General features: G+C 36.8%; 1 protein-coding gene across 8 annotated transcripts in view; it reads left to right on the forward strand.

The window, feature by feature from the left end:
- magi2b (membrane associated guanylate kinase, WW and PDZ domain containing 2b) overlaps positions 1–18,860 on the forward strand; it is a 129,328-nt gene that overhangs the window by 98,542 nt on the left and 11,926 nt on the right. For 4 of the 8 annotated variants that reach the window (XM_067436888.1, XM_067436892.1, XM_067436893.1 and 1 more), the window contains 8 exons: positions 90–121; positions 9,493–9,670; positions 12,585–12,620; positions 12,976–13,091; positions 14,798–14,993; positions 15,862–16,041; positions 17,489–17,674; positions 17,751–18,132. In XM_067436888.1, the coding sequence (XP_067292989.1) occupies positions 90–121; positions 9,493–9,670; positions 12,585–12,620; positions 12,976–13,091; positions 14,798–14,993; positions 15,862–16,041; positions 17,489–17,674; positions 17,751–18,132 (1,306 nt within the window). The remainder of the gene's footprint in view (positions 1–89; positions 122–9,492; positions 9,671–12,584; positions 12,621–12,975; positions 13,092–14,797; positions 14,994–15,861; positions 16,042–17,488; positions 17,675–17,750; positions 18,133–18,860) is intronic. The other 4 variants (XM_067436889.1, XM_067436895.1, XM_067436890.1 and 1 more) reach the window with 3 other exon arrangements.

Below are 18,860 nucleotides of genomic sequence, written 5' to 3' on the forward strand. Positions count from 1 at the left end.
TGAAGAGAAAACATTGTGACTATTATGAAAAACACTACTCTTTAAGGAAGATCTAATGATATGAATCTTTCTTTTTCTTGTGCTGTCAGGCCTCTTCACACCCTGGGATCCCACTAAACAGGTAAATGGATTTCAAATATTTACTATATCATGGAGATGCACTGATCAAACCGGCCAGGTACCAAAATCAGCCGATTTTCTGCATGCTCGGCCCAGACCGGTGACCGGCCAAGGAATCTCACATTTTTCCTATTCAGAGTCGGTCTGTTTTGTTGCCAGCGGCACAGGCAATAACAGCAGCTGCACGTTCATGCTCTCTTCTCTCTGACAGTGAAGTGACACACACACATACTCGCCTCATTCGTTCCGGTTGAATAGTGCTTGTATTGCGCACAATTTTACCAATTCCCACAGGTTTCATGCACCAGAAACACACGCACCCGCTTCATGAGTCGCACAAGTAGCAAAATGAGTGGCTTACTGCACTTGAACAGTCAAATACAGTGCCTTGCGAAAGTATTCGCCCCCCTTCCTGTTATTTTCTGTGAAGAATCAACAATAAGTGGGACACAATCTTGAAGTGGAATGAAATTTATTGGATATTTCAAACTTTTTTTAACAAATCAAAAACTGAAAAATTGGGCGTGCAAAATTATTCGGCCCCTTTACTTTCAGTGCAGCAAACTCTCTCCAGAAGTTCAGTGAGGATCTCTGAATGATCCAATGTTGACCTAAATGACTAATGATGATAAATAGAATCCACCTGTGTGTAATCAAGTCTCCGTATAAATGCACCTGCACTGTGATAGTCTCAGAGGTCCGTTTAAAGCGCAGAGAGCATCATGAAGAACAAGGAACACACCAGGCAGGTCCGAGATACTGTTGTGGAGAAAATTAAAGCCGGATTTGGATACAAAAAGATTTCCTAAGCTTTAAACATCCCAAGGAGCACTGTGCAAGCGATAATATTGAAATAGAAGGAGTATCAGACCACTCCAAATTTACCAAGACCTGACCGTCCCTCTAAACTTTCAGTTCATACAAGGAGAAGACTGATCAGAGATGCAGCCAAGAGGCACATGATCACTCTGGATGAACTGCAGAGATCTACAGCTGAGGTGGGAGACTCTGTCCATAGGACAACAATCAGTCGTATACTGCCCAAATCTGGCCTTTATGGAAGAGTGGCAAGAAGAAAGCCATTTCCTAAAGATATCCATAAAAAGTGTTGTTTAAAGTTTGCCACAAGCCACCTGGGAGACACACCAAACATGTGGAAGAAGGTGCTCTGGTCAGATGAAACCAAAATTGAACTTTTTGGCAACAATACAAAACGTTATGTTTGGCGTAAAAGCAACACGGCTCATCACCCTGAACACATCATCCTCACTGTCAAACATGGTGGCGGCAGCATCATGGTTTGGGCCTTCTTTTCTTCAGGGACAGGGAAGATGGTTAAAGGTGATGGGAAGATGGATGGAGCCAAATACAGGACCATTCTGGAAGAAAACCTGATGGAGTCTGCAAAAGACTTGAGACTGGGACGGAGATTTGTCTTTCAACAAGACAATGATCCAAAACATAAAGCAAAATCTACAATGGAATGGTTCAATAATAAACATATCCAGGTGTTAGAATGGCCAAGTCAAAGTCCAGACCTGAATCCAATCGAGAATCTGTGGAAAGAACTGAAAACTGCTGTTCACAAATGCTCTCCATCCAACCTCACTGAGCTCGAGCTGTTCTTCAAGGAGGAATGGGCAAATATTTTAGTCTCTCGATGTGCAAAACTGATAGAGACATACCCCAGACGACTTACAGCTGTGATCGCAGCAAATGGTGGCGCTACAAAGTATTAACTTAAGGGGGCTGCATAATTTTGCACGCCCAATTTTTCAGTTTTTGATTTGTTAAAAAAGTTTGAAATATCCAATAAAATTTGTTCAACTTCATGATTGCGTCCCACTTGTTGTTGATTCTTCACAAAAAATTACAGTTTTATATCTTTATGTTTGAAGCCTGAATTGTGGCAAAAGGTCGCAAAGTTCAAGGGGGCCGAATACTTTCGCAAGGCACTGTACACACAAAATGATGTCAGTATTCCCGTCTTTGTGAAGATTCAGTTGAACAGTCAGTTTTGGAGCAGGTCAAACTTAAAAAGAAGAAGAAGCATAAATCGGAATCTGCCAAGAAAATTGCCATCAGTGCATCTCTAGTTTCTTAAACAACTATTTGTGTTTGCATGTTCTTGAACTGACCTTGAAATTAAACTGCTGTAACGTCAGAGGCTCATAGTATGGCTTTAATTCAGATTCAACCATTCGGTTCCATTAACAGTTCTCGCACATGCTATGAACACAGTACTAAAATAATTAGACATTTCCTGCTCTACTTATTCAGTGGCGACACAACACAGTTACTGCAAATACAGAACGAAACAGACTTCGCAAGCAGAGTAGTCCAATTCCTTACTCTTCTGAGCCAACCAAATCTCATGAGAAAACTCTTATCAGGTTGCAATTTTGTATAAATTTGCACAATGGGATTTGTACAGAAATTTTTGAAAAAAAATGCGTTATGGTCCACCACTCCAAGTCAAGTGTCAGTGGGGCTTAAGCAGTTCGTACAAAAACATACGTATGAGATTATACGAATTCAGCCAAATTAGCCACCAACACATACTATTGGATTGCATCTTTGTTGTCAGTGAAAAGTCATAGAAGTACTCATACACATACAGTATATGCAGTGCTGCCCCTCGCATCACGTGCTGCGCTTAGGCACCAAGTGTTTAGGGAGGCACCACGAGAATTTTCAGCAAAAATTCTCTCCCCCCTGCAACCCCCCCCGCCCTGCGACACCCGCGGGCACCATAAAGTAATGATGTGTAGGGCATCAAGACGACCAGCGGTGTACTGAGTATATGTAAAGCAGAAGTTCAAATGTGTTCAGTGTTGAAGCATTGTTCAGTATTTTCTGCCAATATTTGCCTTTGAATTTTGACAGTTGCCATTCTGTGCCAGTGTTTGCTGGAGAAATGAGCAAATCATGTTTTCATGTAACGTAAGAGGATTTGACCACCTGCACACCTCTTGCAATCCGCTGCCCTTTAGCAAAGATCTTGTACTAGAGTCTGATGGCCGAAATCCCTCAGAAGCTCAGAGCCATTGCAGCATCAATCTCCAATCACTGTTAAAGACAAACCGCAGCCGCGAGTTCTTAGTCTCAGCACGTGTTCAGCTGGATAACACTCTGATGAAACCCGACATGGAGATGTCCCGGGTGACAGATGCATTAATGCAGTCGCCATGGGTGGCGTACATAATCAGTATGCCTCTTGTGCTGCTGCATTAGCAAACAAAAAGCTTTAACTGACAGCAAAGTGTTTCTTTTTGTGTGTGTGTGTGTGTGTGTGTGTGTGTGTGTGTGTGTGTGTGTGTGTGTGTGTGTGTGTGTGTGTGTGTGTGTGTGTGTGTGTGTGTGTGTGTGTGTGTGTGTGTGTGTGTGTGTGTGTGTGTGTGTGTGTGTGTGTGTGTGTGTGTGTGTGTGTGTGTGTGTGTGTGTGTGTGTGTGTGAAAGATGCACGCTAGAATGTGTTGAAATTATTCTGAGCAAAGATTATGCAGGTGATACTCAATTGATATTCCTCCTCCTCTGTCCCTGAGACCCGCAGACTCAATCATGCTGCCATGTGATTTATAGCTCTGGCGGACTTAAAAACAAAACTCCTCGTTTCTGAAAATGGATTCATTTGAAGTTTTAAATATTAAAGAGAGAGTTCACACATAAATGAAAATTCTGTCATTATTTACTCACCCTCATGTCACTCCAAACCTGATTTCTTATTTATTTTATTCACAGATTATTTATTTTAAAAAAATAAACCACTTCAGCATGATACAAACCTGTTCTGAAAGTTCCAAAATATATATATTTTTGCCCCTCTGCCCAGTGGTGAGTGAATTGAGGAAATCTGTTATCTATAAATATATCAAGAAGGCCATGAAATTAATTAAAGGTAATTACATATATATTTTTCCTTTTATATATAAGAAAAACATTATACTTTTAATTCTACATCAAACTCTGCACAGTTCAGGAAGCAGAAAATGTTTGTGTGTGATATATATATATATAATATAAATAATACATATAAATATATATATAATATAATATAATGTGTGTATATACTATGGGGCTAGAAAATGACAAAATGATTTGAATTTGAATTGTATAAATCTGAATTATTGACAAGTGTAAACTAACTAATTTGAATATTATGTTATACACATAAAATGTTTTTATGTCGAAATTGTATAGACATGTATTTTCAAACAGCTGATTGTTCTGAATTAATAGACTGGAAATATTCAGTTTTTGAACCTCAGTACAGTCATCTGTCGTTCTCCAGGGCTGAATCCAAAATCGCCCCTAAACATTTTTTCATTAGACCATTTTTGGCAAAAATGTATTTAAATAAATAAATTCAGCATCTGTAATAGGCCTATAGAACTCATTTCGGTCATGTTTGACAGCATCTTCCTCCACTCTTAAACAGAAATGATCAGAAACATTATTCGTTATTACTACCAAAATCGAATAAGACGAATACTTGCGTTCTAACAAATTAATGAAAGAACATGAATTTCCTCTTTAATTACTTTTAAACATGTTTATTGTTTTGTTCGTTATTAGCCTTTAATGAAAGTACCACAACAATAAAATAGTTCAATAAAAAAACTTGCATAGGCTATATTAAACTTTTATTAAAATTAAAAGAGACAGATGACATAAAATAACAAACCTGCATTATAAAAAATGAATTAAAAAATATTTGGAAATTCCCCTTTAAAAAGAATCCTCAGTTTGTGGTTCACTGTTATTTGATTTAAAAGAACAATAAAACAAAGACAAACTCTTATATTAAGCAAAGAAATAAGCTTTTGGCCTATATTTTTTATTAACAAAAGTTATCTTGCGCTGGCCTACGCTATCGTCCTGTCAATCATCTCGCTCGCGGCTATGAGTTACAATTAAATTTAAAATCACCATCATCGGTATCCACCCTCAGCCAATTAGCATGACAGTATTTGCATCCCTTGTCCAAAACTGAGCATATTGTAAAGAGAAGTTATGATTGCTGCTATTTACACTTGACTGAACATTGGTCTGTGCTTTAGCCTGCCTTCTCTTCGCTCTATAGCGCAGCCTAACAACAAAGATTGTATTCCGCACAGGCCAGGTGCTGATTAACATTTCATATTTCTGATATCATTTTATTTTATTTTTTTCTGTGAAACGCATTAACCCTGCACAGAAGAAAGCCCGATCTGACCTGCCCTGTACAGTTTAAGAAGCGGTAGCCTACTACTGCTATAAGACTATTATTTTGTTGAACAGACCTGGGCTGAATCCGAGATCGCCCCCTATACCCTCAAATAGAACATTATTTGAGGACATGTTCCATGGACATGTTCGAGTGCAGTCATTCAACCCCACACCGCAGTAACGAGTCTAGCTACAGCTGATATACACTCAACGGCTGTCTGACTTCACACACTCGTTTTCATTTACTTGTTCAAGTTAACTGTATTAGTGGACTAAAGTAGGGAATAGTGAACGAGGGTTTAGGGGGCGATTTTGGATTCAGCCCTGGAGAACGACAGATGACATAAAATGCTGAGATTTTCTTCACTAATCAGCGATTTGTAAGCCACACACGAAAAATGAGAAATCTGTCCGAAATTTTATTATCTGTGCATTAATCTAAACTAAACAAAAACATATAAAGGGATGTTTGATCTTTTCTCGTTATTCCATTACAAATAGGAAATGAAATGATCAGAAGGTGCTCTGTTTGACTTTTCTGACATCCTTTACTCTTCCCTGATAATGACCTCTGGCCTACTTTCTGTAAGATCTGAATTTCTGCGGTTTAAATGTTAGAATATTGAATTGGATGTTCTGAATTTCTTCATCATCCGTCTATACAATTTCGACATAAAAACATTTTATGTGTTCAGTTTCAAATGTTCTATATTCAACATTTAAAAATTCAAATTCAGAACTATGTAAAATGCAACATAATATTCAATTTTATTAGATTACACTTGTCAATAATTCAGATTTATACAATTCAAATTCAGATAATTTTGTGATTTTTATAGCTCCATAGTATATCCTCTATACACCGATCAGGCATAACATTACGACCACTGACAGATGAAGTGAATAACACTGATTATCTCTTCATCACAGCACCTGTTAATGGGTGAGATATATTAGGCAACAATTGAACATTTTGTCCTCAAAGTTGATGTGTTAGAAGCAGGAAAAATGGGCAAGGATTTGAGTGAGTTTGACAAGGGCCAAATTGTGGTGGCTAGACGACTGAGTCGGAGCATCTCAAAAATTGCAGCTCTTGAGGCAGTGTGATGCTTTGAGCAATGTTCTGCTAGGAAACCTTGGGTCCTGCCATCTATGTGGATGTTACTTTGACACATACCACCTACCGAAGCATTGTTGCAGACCATGTACACCCTTTCATGGAAACGGTATTCCCTGGTGGATATGCCTCTTTCAGCAGGATAACACAGGATAACCCTGCCAAGAAGGCAAAATTGGTTCAGGAATGGTTTGAGGGGCACAACAATGAGTTTGATAGATACCACAACACACCTTCAGGGGTCTAGTGGAGTCCATGCCTCGACAGGTCAGGGCTTTTCTGGCATTAAAAAGAGGACCATTACAATATTGGGAAGGTAATCATTATGTAATGCATGATAGGTGTTTATACAGTGAGGAAAATAAGTATTTGAACACTGGTATATTGCAAGTTCTCCTACTTGGAAATCATGGATGGGTCGGAAATTGTCAACGTATGTGCATGTCCACTGTGAGAGACATAATCTAAAAAAATTATAATCCAGAAATCACAATATATGATTTTTAAAATATTTTATTTACAGCTTTTCACATTTTTACAGAACAACCCCCACCCCATGCCAGCAAATGAGTAACAAATAATTCAAACAAATAAATGATGATAAAAAAATAAAAAAATAAATAAAAAAAAATTAAAAAAAATGATAAATGCCTATACATACATGTATAAGTACACATACCCACATTAACATACAATATCCATACATATGTACAGATACACATTATAAACATCTAATTACACATACATTAAAGTCAAATACTTCAATAAAAATGCCAACACCAATGATTGCCCAGTTTTAGAGGAAAATTAGGTGTTGCACCCTGCAAGACAGTATATAATCTGCAGTACCACACCCATTAGAGCATCCAAAATGTCAAATTCAATCATCCCTTTCCAGAAATTCCATAAAGGGGTTCCAAATCTGTAAGAATTTCTTCGGTTTACCCACAATATATGATTTTTTAACTATTTATTCGTATGATACAGCTGCAAATAAGTATTTGAAAACTGTCTATCAGCTAGAATTCTGACCCTCAAAGACCTGTTAGTCTGCCTTTAAAATGTCCACCTCCACTCCATTTATAATCCTAAATTAGCTGCTTAAAGACACCTGTCCACCCCATACAATCAGTAAGAATCCAGCTACTAACATGGCCAAGACCAAAGAGCTGTCCAAAGACACTAGAGATAAAATTGTACACCTCCACAAAGCTGGAAAGGGCCACGGGGAAATTGCCAAGCAGCTTGGTGAAAAAAGGTCCTCTCTTGGAGCAATCATTAGTAAATGGAAGAAGCTCAACATGCCTGTCAATCTCCCTCGGACTGGGGCTCCATGCAAGATCCCACCTCGTCGGGTCTCAATGATCCTAAGAAAGGTGAGAAATCAGCCCAGAACTACACAGGAGGAGCTGAAAAGAGCTGGGACCACCGTTTCCAAGGTTACTGTTGGTAATGCACTAAGACAACATGGTTTGAAATAATGCATGGCACGAAAGGTTCCCCTGCTTAAACCAGCACATGTCCAGGTCCGTCTTAAATTTGCCAATGAACATTTGGATGATCCAGAGGAGTCATGGGAGAAAGTCATGTGGTCAGATGAGACCAAAATATAACTTTTTGTTCATAATTCCATTAAAATTGTTTGGAGGAAGAAGAATGATGAGTACCATCCCAAGAACACCATTCCTACTGTGAAGCATGGGGGTGGTAGCATCATGCTTTGGGGGTGTTTTTCTGCACATGGGACTGGGCGACTGTGCTGTATTAAGGAGAGGATGACCGGGGCCATGTATTTCGAGATTTTGGGGAACACCCTCCTTCCCTCAGTTAGAGCATTGAAGATGGGTCGAGGCTGGGTCTTCCAACATGACAATGACCTGAAGGACACAGTCAGGATAACCAAGGAGTGGCTCTGTAAGAAGCATATCAAGGTTCTGGCGTGGCCTAGCCAGTCTCCAGACCTAAACCCAATAGAGAATCTTTGAGCTCAAACTCCATGTTTCTCAGCGACAGGCCAGAAACCTGACTGATCTACAGAAGATCTGTGTGGAGGAGTAGGCCAAAATCCCTGCAGTGTGTGCAAGCCTGGTGAAAAACTACAGGAAACGTTTGACCTCTGTAATTGCAAACAAAGGCTACTGCACCAAATATTAACATTGATTTTCTTAGGTGTTCAAATACTTTTTTGGCGCTGTATCATAAAAATAAATAGTTAAAAAATCATACATTGTGATTTCTGATTTTTTTAAAGATTATGTCTCTCACAGTGGACATGCACCTACAATGACAATTTCAGACCCCTCCATGATTTCTAAGTGGGAGAACTTGCAAAATAGCAGGGTGTTCAAATACTTATTTCCCTCACTGTATGTGTGTGTAGAATCAAGTATTCTAGAGAAGGGATATTTACCAGAACCACCAGGCTGCTCGTCACTACCCTGCAACAAATTAATTCTTCACAAGGTTTTTAGTCTTCTGGTATAATTTTCCTTAGTTTTACATGCCTTAATTGCATTGTAGGTCTGCAAATGCTGTTTGAAAGACTATACATCTCAGGTTTATTTTCTCTGGAGCCTTTTAAAGTAACATTTCATTTAGCACATTTAGGCATTTCTAGAACTAGCCTTGATATCTAGTTTCATGTGAGTTCACTTTCATGCCGGTGTGAGATACATCATTTTCAGGAAGCCGTCCAGTTCGGCTGGATTCAGGGCTCGTAATGGAATTGGCAGGTTAAGCAGAAAGCTGCAGGTGAAATGAACAGCTCACAGGAAATAGGATCCATTAGCCCCTGGGGCGCATGACTGTAGCTCAGACACTTCGCTTCACACTTAGGGCTTAATTCTTCTTCGTTGAACCTCCAGAGAATGATTGGACTGCAAAACTCTCTCCTTGCAGAAAGAGGACAGGAGTAACGACGGGGGTCACCTTTGTTACACCAAATCGTCTCTGCTTGATCTTCTAAAGGATCTACATGAGAAATGTGTACTTTTTTTGTTTTGTGTATGCTATATATTATCTACTCACACTGGTCTATGTCATTGCAGTGGGACTCTCAAGGAAGCCCCCAGACCAGCTTGTCGGCCGCTTTGCTCCCCCACGGTGCTCCACATCCCGGCCAGGCTCTCCATCGCTCCTCTGTTCCAGACACAGAGGGCTTCCACCTGGGCAAGCCTGACCCCTACGACCTCTACGAGAAGTCACGTGCCATTTACGAAAGCAGACGTAAGTCAGAGCTTTTGATGGGCGCTGTTTTTAGAATCATTTATAATGAAAATTTGGCATTTTTAGGACTGCTAATTTTTGTTTCTCCCCAAATTCCACTCACGATTTACCCAGTAAATCCCACAAATGTCATAAACCAATGAGAACGTGGGACAGTGATGATGATACTTGACAACAGAGCGTAGGCGCCAAAGCTGCTGTGGATTCGCATACCCGGAACAACATATTTGAAGAAAAGTACCATTGTTTGGAAACAAATAAATGACAGAGAGTTTCATATGCATTACTAATATAATATATATAATATAATATCATATAAGCTTCATGGTTCATATTAAACAAGGCAGGGCTCCAGACTAACTTTGTGCACACTGGTGGAGACCAGCACTAAATTTAGGTGCACCCAAAAATTTCCTAGCTCGCGCCACCTTTAACACCAATTTCAAGGTCACCTTTTTATCACGCCTTATATACATTCATATTATTTAAAAGACAACATAATATATGCAATTACACAGGAATTAAAATGAAGTATTAATATACTAATATACTTTTCTTAATATACTAATATACTTTTCTGTGCTTTTCAATGCTTTGAACATTAGTCTACTATTTTAAACTACAATTTTAACCAAGTGTTATAAATTAATTTAAAAAAGAGAATAAAACAAAGGGGGGAAAAAAGAAACACAATTTATAATAAATAAAAATACAGATATTTTTTATTTCCTCTGCCTGCTATTTCGTGCTTTGATGATTGTAATAATTAGGCTATGTGGTAATGTTACTGATAGGATATTGTAGGCTATGGTAGACTATAGTTTTTTTTATATTTCTTAATAAAATTGTGCCAGCTGGAACAAATACTATAATGAAATTATGAATTATTACGTGTAGATCACTGCAGAATTGAACGTTTTCTCAAAGAGACAGAAAGTAACATTGTAGCAGCACAACATATTAATAATGATTCTAAGCATTAGCGTTTCAGGAAGGACAGTAGATATATCAGCAAATATCATTCTCAAAGAGATTATATTTGGAATGTACTATAACAATGAACAGTCAGAGTAGTGACGCCAACTGGATTAACGTTAAAGGGTTAGTTCACCCCAAAGTGAAATTGATATCATTAATGTCTCACCCCGATGTCGTTCCACACCCGTAAGACCTCCGTTCATCTTCAGAACACAGTTTAAGATATTTTATGTTTAGTCCGAGAGCTTTTCTGTTCCCTCAATGAAAGTGTATGCACACTATACTGTCCATGTCCAGAAAGCATAAAATAGAAAGGTAATAAAAACGTCATCAAAGTAGTCCATATGTGACATCAGTTGGTTCATTAGAATGTCTTGAAGCATCAAAAATACATTTTGGTCCAAAAATAACAAAAACTACGATAAAGATTCGAATAAAGATTCGAATGGTTATAAATCAGTGTATTGATTCATGGTTCGGATCGCCAATGTCACGTGATTTCAGCAGTTTGACACGTGATCCAAATCATGAATCAATACGCTGATTCATAACCATTCGAATCTTTGTTTGAGGATTGAAAGCAAACACGGAAGAGAAGACAATGCTGAATAAAGTCGTTTTTTTATGCTTCAAGAGATTCTATTTAACTGACTGATGTCACATATGGACTACTTCATGATGTTTTATTAGCTTTCTGGACATGGACAGTATAGTGTCCATACACTTTCATTGAAGGAACAGAAAAGCTCTCGGACTAAATATAAAATATCTTAAACTGTGTTCTGAAGATGAACGGAGGTCTTAGGGGTGTGGAACGACATTAGGGTGAGTCATTAATGACATCAATTTTATTTTTGGGTGAACTAACCCTTTAAGCATTACTGCATCTGAGGGAAATGTTGAGACGCAATCTGCCAGTCTCTTCAAAGGAAGATTACAAACGGTAAACGTCAAATGATTATGTTAACCCCTAACAGTTTTGCCAAACAACTTAACAATTACATACAACAGTTAACAATTACACACAATGATTTTTGCTTTGGTGGTTTGCTTGATGATGTGAGTATAGGACTCTTTTACTTTAATGTTAACATAAGAAACTTTTTTATTTGCATAAAACGTATTCCTAGATCTTTTGACTCTTGTGCCACCTGAGTTCAGCTGACAATGAAAGGCGGTAGTTTAGGCTCTCTCTCTCTCACACACTCAGGTCCGTTTGCACACACACACACACAGTAACATGGACTCACGAAACGCCGCGTTTAGTTTGCTGATGCTGTTTGACTCTAATGCGGCTCAGGTCGCAATTTCAAATCACACGCAGCACGGAGCAAGCTGAGTCTGCACCACAGCCAATCAGAGGCAAAGTCCCGCCCCATCTCTGTCTCTGATTGGTTTAGACCACAACACAAGCCAACCATGGCTTGAGTTCCGTCAAAGGAGAAAAAAAAACCACTTCGTTCGTGTAGGCAGCTAAACGGATGCAGCAGTGCGGCCTAGGAAAAATTTTAGGTGCACCCTTACAATTTTTGGGTGCATGTGCGACCAAATTAGTTGCACTCTAGAGCCCTGCAAGGGAAATTATAGTAATTTATATTATTAATACTAATCAGGGAATGACTTGGGTATGCAGTGCATTCGCAGCTTATATGGACCGCACGCCACTGCTATACTATATTATTCTTTTTTTTATGTTAATGACAACTGAGAGGCTTCATTTTCATGATAATCATGATTTGCTAAATTTTCTTTAATCTAATGAAAATTTCTTATTTCATTTCAGTTTGAGGTGAAATATTAGCCTATAAAATTCTTGACAGGTTCCTTGTGATTCCTCCCACATATGAGCCTCAATAAAAAAAATAACGGCAGTTGATAGTTCAAAGTATTTTTGAATAATTCGATTGTTTGAAGCTCTCATTTCTCATTCGCACAGAGCCAATTCCACCTCGGACGCTGACAGACTCTACAGGCAAGTCTATTGTGCTGCGTTCCCTTTCTTTATGTCAGGGCACATATGCTGTTAGTCACATTTCAATTGCTAATTTATGTAACCCATGTGACTTTAGTGCTCTATATTTAGTTCTCTGTCTACCACTGTACTCTTATTCTCCACTACATCAGAAGGTTCAGCTCTCCAGTATGTGAGATGACCTACATAACGTGTGACGTTCTCTGATCCTTCAGCTTGTGGTTAGGTTTAGGGATGGTTTGACGTTCTTGAAGAAGCCCTGATCTTTGCTTTTATGTCAAACAAGGAAGCACCATGAATGAACTCGAACTTGAATTGGGTGTGTTTGATCTCATTTGTAATCCTTGTTCCTCAGGTGTGGAGTACCAAGAAGTGGAAGTGCACCTGCTGCGTGAGAAGACCGGTTTCGGCTTCAGGATTCTGGGTGGAGACGAGGCGGTGCAGGCTGTGAGTCCGGAGGCCCGTGACAAGGCTCGTATGGGGCAGGATAAACAGATACTGGCTCATATCTGTACAGCTCCACGAGCAGCAGATGGAAACACACCTGACAAATTCATTTCCACAATATTCACTTATACCACAATAGCAGTATCATGTTTTTTTTGCCATGCACCATGATGGTATATGACTATAGTTGTGGTTATATTTTTGAAAATTTCACAGTAATCTGAGAGCTGGGCTGTATGATTATATAAATTGCCGTTCAAAGATTTAGGGTTGGTATGATTTTTTTTTTTTTTTTTTTTTTCTACTTTTATGCTCATCAAGGCTGCATTTATTTGATCAAAAATACAATAAAAAAACATAATATTGAGAAATAATAATTACAATTCAAAATAACTGTTTTCTATTTTAATATATTTCAAAATGTAATTTATTCCAGTGATCAAAGCTGAATTTTCAGCATCATTACTCCAGGCTTCAGTGTCACATGATCCTTCAGAAATCATTCTAATTAGAAAATTTGGTGTTCAATAAACATTCTTATTATTATCAATGTTGAAAGCAGTTGAACTGCTTACATTTTTTGTGGAAACCTTGGTACATTTTTCTCAGGATTATTGGATGAATTGAAAGTTCAAAAGAACAGCATTTATTTTAACTAAAAAAGTCATTTGTATCTTTATAAATATCTTTACTGTCATTTTTTGACAATGCGTCCTTGCTGATTAAAAGTATTAATTTCTTAGCTGTTTTTGCTCAGACTTAGCATTCATCTATAATAATGTCAATAATATTATGACATAAGTTTGTGTCCATCAAGCTTCAAAAGTAAAAAAAATATCTTTAAACTACTTAAGTAACTATTTAATAAAAATTATGATATCAAAAATGACTCATAAGGAGATATTTTCATTACAATGCCCAACTAATAATTGTTTTGTTTTTATTTTCAATTTTAGTTTTGCGCTTGAATTTTTCAAAAATTATTCCATAAATGTTGTTTATTTTATTTTAATTTGTATTTATTTAATTTCAGTGTAGTTTTCATCCCTTTCATTCCATCATACATTGTTCCATCTGCCTGTAATAACTAAAATACACCACTTTGTGATTGGCTGTTTTACATATCAGTCAGACGTGTTGTTGTCTGGTCTAAAGCAAGGCTTGAGAAATAATTAAAAATGTGTAAAATGAAAATACAATTTTAATAATCTTTTAATAATTATTTATTTAAATAAAGTCAAATTAATGTCATATTTTTTGTCATAATTAGTGCTTTGCTTTGTTCCTTTGCATTGCATTTTTTTCTTTTAGTTTAGTTAAATGATTGTTTACTGCACATTTTCTTCCAAATAATCTTGTTCAGTACCATGGTATATATCAAATAATCTTAGCATCTGATAGCATTTATGGCCACTGTACATAAGGTGTGCTGCTTTATTTTAAACTATGCAGAATCGTGGCTGTTAAAAGCCTTATTGCTTTAGATTGGATTGTCATGGATTTCCATGAAGCCGTCTCAGCTAGTTGTACATTAATCTCTGGTATTTTAATGTACTTTTCTTAAATAAATACCAGCAGTAGAGTGACTTTATCAGGCTAGACATGTATAAAACCATCAGTTAGTCATGAAAAATCGCTGTTTGTACATGTAATGTAAAATTGGCGACGATATTATAATGAGACTGCGAATGTCAGTTCACATTAATGTGATGACTGATTTTTCTTCACAGATTGTGATCGGAGCAATCATAGAGAACAGCCCCGCGGAGCGCGACGGCAGACTGCGTCCGGGAGATGAGCTGGTCTCGGTTGACAGGATGCCCGTGGCGGGGAGACCACACCGTTACGTCATCGACCTCATGCACGCGGCTGCTCGAAACGGACAGGTCACCTTGACTGTCAGGAGGAGAGTTCTGACACAGCAGGGTAAGAAACTCTCCAGTGGCACAAAACCAACAATCATATCCTCAAATCCAGTCACTAACTGCACTGTCAGGGTTTATAAAACAACAAATTCCTTAATATAGTATACAAGTACATTTCTAGTTTCTTTAATAAGCCTATATGCCTACCCTATAATATTTCTAAGGCCTCAAAATTACCAACATGATCAACATTTTGCTGAAAACCCAGTTGTACACAATCTGCTACATCCCTTTTGTTGTCTAATTGGTCGTTTAAAAGGCCTTTTTAACTTGATAAAAAGTATAGTGTCATTTTAAAAATGTCCCTCTTCAGGTCAAGGTTCACGTGTCTTTATAAAAACCAGGAAAGATTTTGCAGTAAAGTAAACATCAGAATAACTTTTATATTATTAGTCATATTTCAAGATGAACACTTTCTGGGCTGAATTTAGGTTAACTTGATTATCCATGTATCATGTGAATATTTTCAATATTTCAAAACTCAATATGCAAACTGCAGGGCTTTGGTCATAAAACTAAAAACTAACAATTAAATATCTTAAGACATATAGGGAGATATAGTGACAATTGATATTTATTTGCACTTCAGTATTCTGCTCTAGTGTTAAAACAATCTCATAAACTTACGTCTTCTTGTTTTTGCATATCAGCTTGTTTTTGCTCAGTTTGGGCCTCTGAATCTTTTCCACCTTAAGTATGATCTCCATATTCTCATTATATCATATTATATGAGCCATAAAAGCCTGATGTACCAATGGTTAAATACATTTCTAATAAGTAAACCTGCAGTAATTGGAGGCAGTTTTTACTGTGTAATCGCTGTGGTTTGTGTTTGCATTGGCTGAGATTGTGTGTGCTGCCACCTGCAGGCCAGCCATGTGAGGAAAATGGTGCAGCGACCAATCAAAGCAGTTCTCCCCGGGGTCATGCTGTGTGCCCGGTCAACTTACCCCCCACTACTGATGTAGTTATCCACCGCAAGGAAAGCGAAGGCTTTGGTTTTGTCATCATCAGCTCCCTCAACCGTCCAGAGACCACAAACACAATAAGTGAGTCCACTCTTCACATAGCTGTTAACCTGATGTTCTGGTGAACACTAATGCATTCAGGCACACATGGTAATGCTTTAAAGTGCAGATGTATTGAAAGTCTGGGATAGACATACCACAAGATTTAATCATAAAAAAAAGTCATTGCGTTTCAAAGAAAGAATTTAATCAACATTTGGGTTAATTTCACACAACCTGTAAAAAAACACACGCACAAAAAAAATTATATTAGGTACCTATTCCATCCCAAAATAAAAATAAGAAATGTGTTTTTATATATATATATATATATATATATATATATATATATATATATATATATATATATATATATATATTAAACACATATTAAACACATATTAAACATATTTAAAAAAAATATTAAACAAATGTCATTAAACAAATATTTGATATATCAAAAAAATTTGCAGTGCTTCAGATTTAAAACAATCAACTATTAAAAATAAATAAATAAATAAATAAAACTGAAAAATTAAGAAGTAACAAATCAAATCAATCAAAACTCTTCTAAAAAGGTGACTTTTAAGACCACGTTTAAAAACCTCTACTGTGTGTGTGTGTGTGTGTGTGTGTGTGTGTGTGTGTGTGTGTGTGTGTGTGTGTGTGTGTGTGTGTGTGTGTGTGTGTGTGTGTGTGTGTGTGTGTGTGTGTGTGTGTGTGTGTGTGTGTGTGTGTGTGTGTGTGTGTGTGTGGATAGATAGATAGATGGATGGATGGATGGATGGATGGATGGATGGATAGATAGATAGATATAACAAATTAAGCAATACTATTAATAATATTTACAATAATACTTTTTATAAGATACATGCACAATAGTAATATTGATCCAAATATATCTTGTTATATATCTGGTTATAATAATATAATAATTCTGGACTTAATAATAATATTATTATTATTATTATAGTACCATTAAGATTACTATCAAAAAATTTTATAATAGATTTTTATATTCATAATTTTATATAAATTATACATATAAAATAAATGTATAATACTAATATTAATAAATATTTTCACAATATTTATTTATCACATATTTTTACATATTGCATATGTGTATTATTTTCACATATTTTTACAATATTTATAAATATTTATTGTTATAATTTATATATATATATATATATATATATATATATATATATATATATATATATATATATATATATATATATATATATATATATAATATACTATTAAATATTTGTTGTTGTTGTTATTATTATAGCAAATTAAGCCTATTTTAGTACCATTGCAATTGAGATTGTATAAAAAATGAAATGAAATAGAATTTCTTAAAGGATAATATCATTTATATTGCAGGGCAATATGAATTTCTTCTTATAGCTTTTTTACTGAAATATAGCCAAAGTGTTTGACATGTGGTTTTTATAACATTCACCGTCCATATGTTTTGTAGCTGTGCCACATAAGATCGGCCGCATCATCGAGGGCAGCCCGGCCGATCGCTGTGGGAAGCTGAAAGTTGGTGATCGTATTATGGCTGTCAACTGTCAGTCTATCATTAACATGCCTCACGCTGACATTGTCAAGCTGATCAAAGACGCTGGACTCACTGTCACCTTGCACATCATCCCAGAGGAAGGTATGGTCAGAGTATGTTACAATAAAGAAAGATTTCTGTCTTCTTCTTTTGAAAACACAATCATTTTGTCCCCTAGATGTAAACGGTGCTCATTCGGCACCTACATCGGAGAAGCAGAGTCCCATGGTGGCCCAGAAGCACAGCCCTCAGACTCAGTCCAGCCCAGCAGCCCAGCAGAGCCCGACGGTGGCTCATCCCAGCCCACCAGCGCCCCACCCCAGCCCGGCCACCACGCAGCCCAGTCCCCTGCTGATGGAGTCGGGCCCTGGAGCTCCACACAGCAGCCCACCAGTGACTCAAAGCAGTCTTCCTGTGAGTCAGCCCGGCCTGGAGGCCATGCAGTCGGGCTCAGTGGTGACTCAGGCTGCTCCTGCTGTGGATCCAGGCATCCCGGGGGTTCAACCCACCTCCATCGGATCAGTGCCCGTACCACCACAGCTGTACCTTCATGACACCAGGTACTGTTTTCTATCTATCTATCTATCTATCTATCTATCTATCTATCTATCTATCTATCTATCTATCTATCTATCTGTCTATCTGTCTATCTGTCTGTCTGTCTGTCTGTCTGTCTGTCTGTCTGTCTGTCTGTCTGTCTGTCTGTCTGTCTAACCATCTATCTTTTTATCCATCCGCCTATCCGACTGTTTTATATTGTAAAGGTTTTTTGTCTTAACCTTATTTTTATTATGGTTAAGCACATTTATATTCCATAAAAAATGACAATTTTCAAATTCTCATTTCTGTAATTTATTCATTTTACTTTTAAGTTATGTAAATATCTGTTTTAAATGGCAATTCTTATGATTTAGTTCAATGTATGTTATACAAATAAATATAAATATTTATAATTTGGTTTACAATATAAATAACATCTAATATCGTTTTTCTTTATGGTAATGAGTTTTTTGGAGCAAATTTCAAAATGTTCATACAGTATTTCAATGCAAGAAATCTCTTTACTGGTAAAAAATCAGGTCCATTGTTTGCAAAATATAAAACATAAATTAATAGTGTTAATTCTGTTTAATTAATTATTTTAAATAAAATGAAAATACAAATATATATATATATATATATATATATATATATATATATATATATATATATATATATATATATATATATATATATATATATATATATATATATATATATATATATATATCATAATTATATTTCATAT

The sequence above is a fragment of the Pseudorasbora parva genome, chromosome 25 (assembly GCF_024679245.1).
Source record: "Pseudorasbora parva isolate DD20220531a chromosome 25, ASM2467924v1, whole genome shotgun sequence".
Lineage (NCBI taxonomy): Eukaryota > Metazoa > Chordata > Actinopteri > Cypriniformes > Gobionidae > Pseudorasbora > Pseudorasbora parva.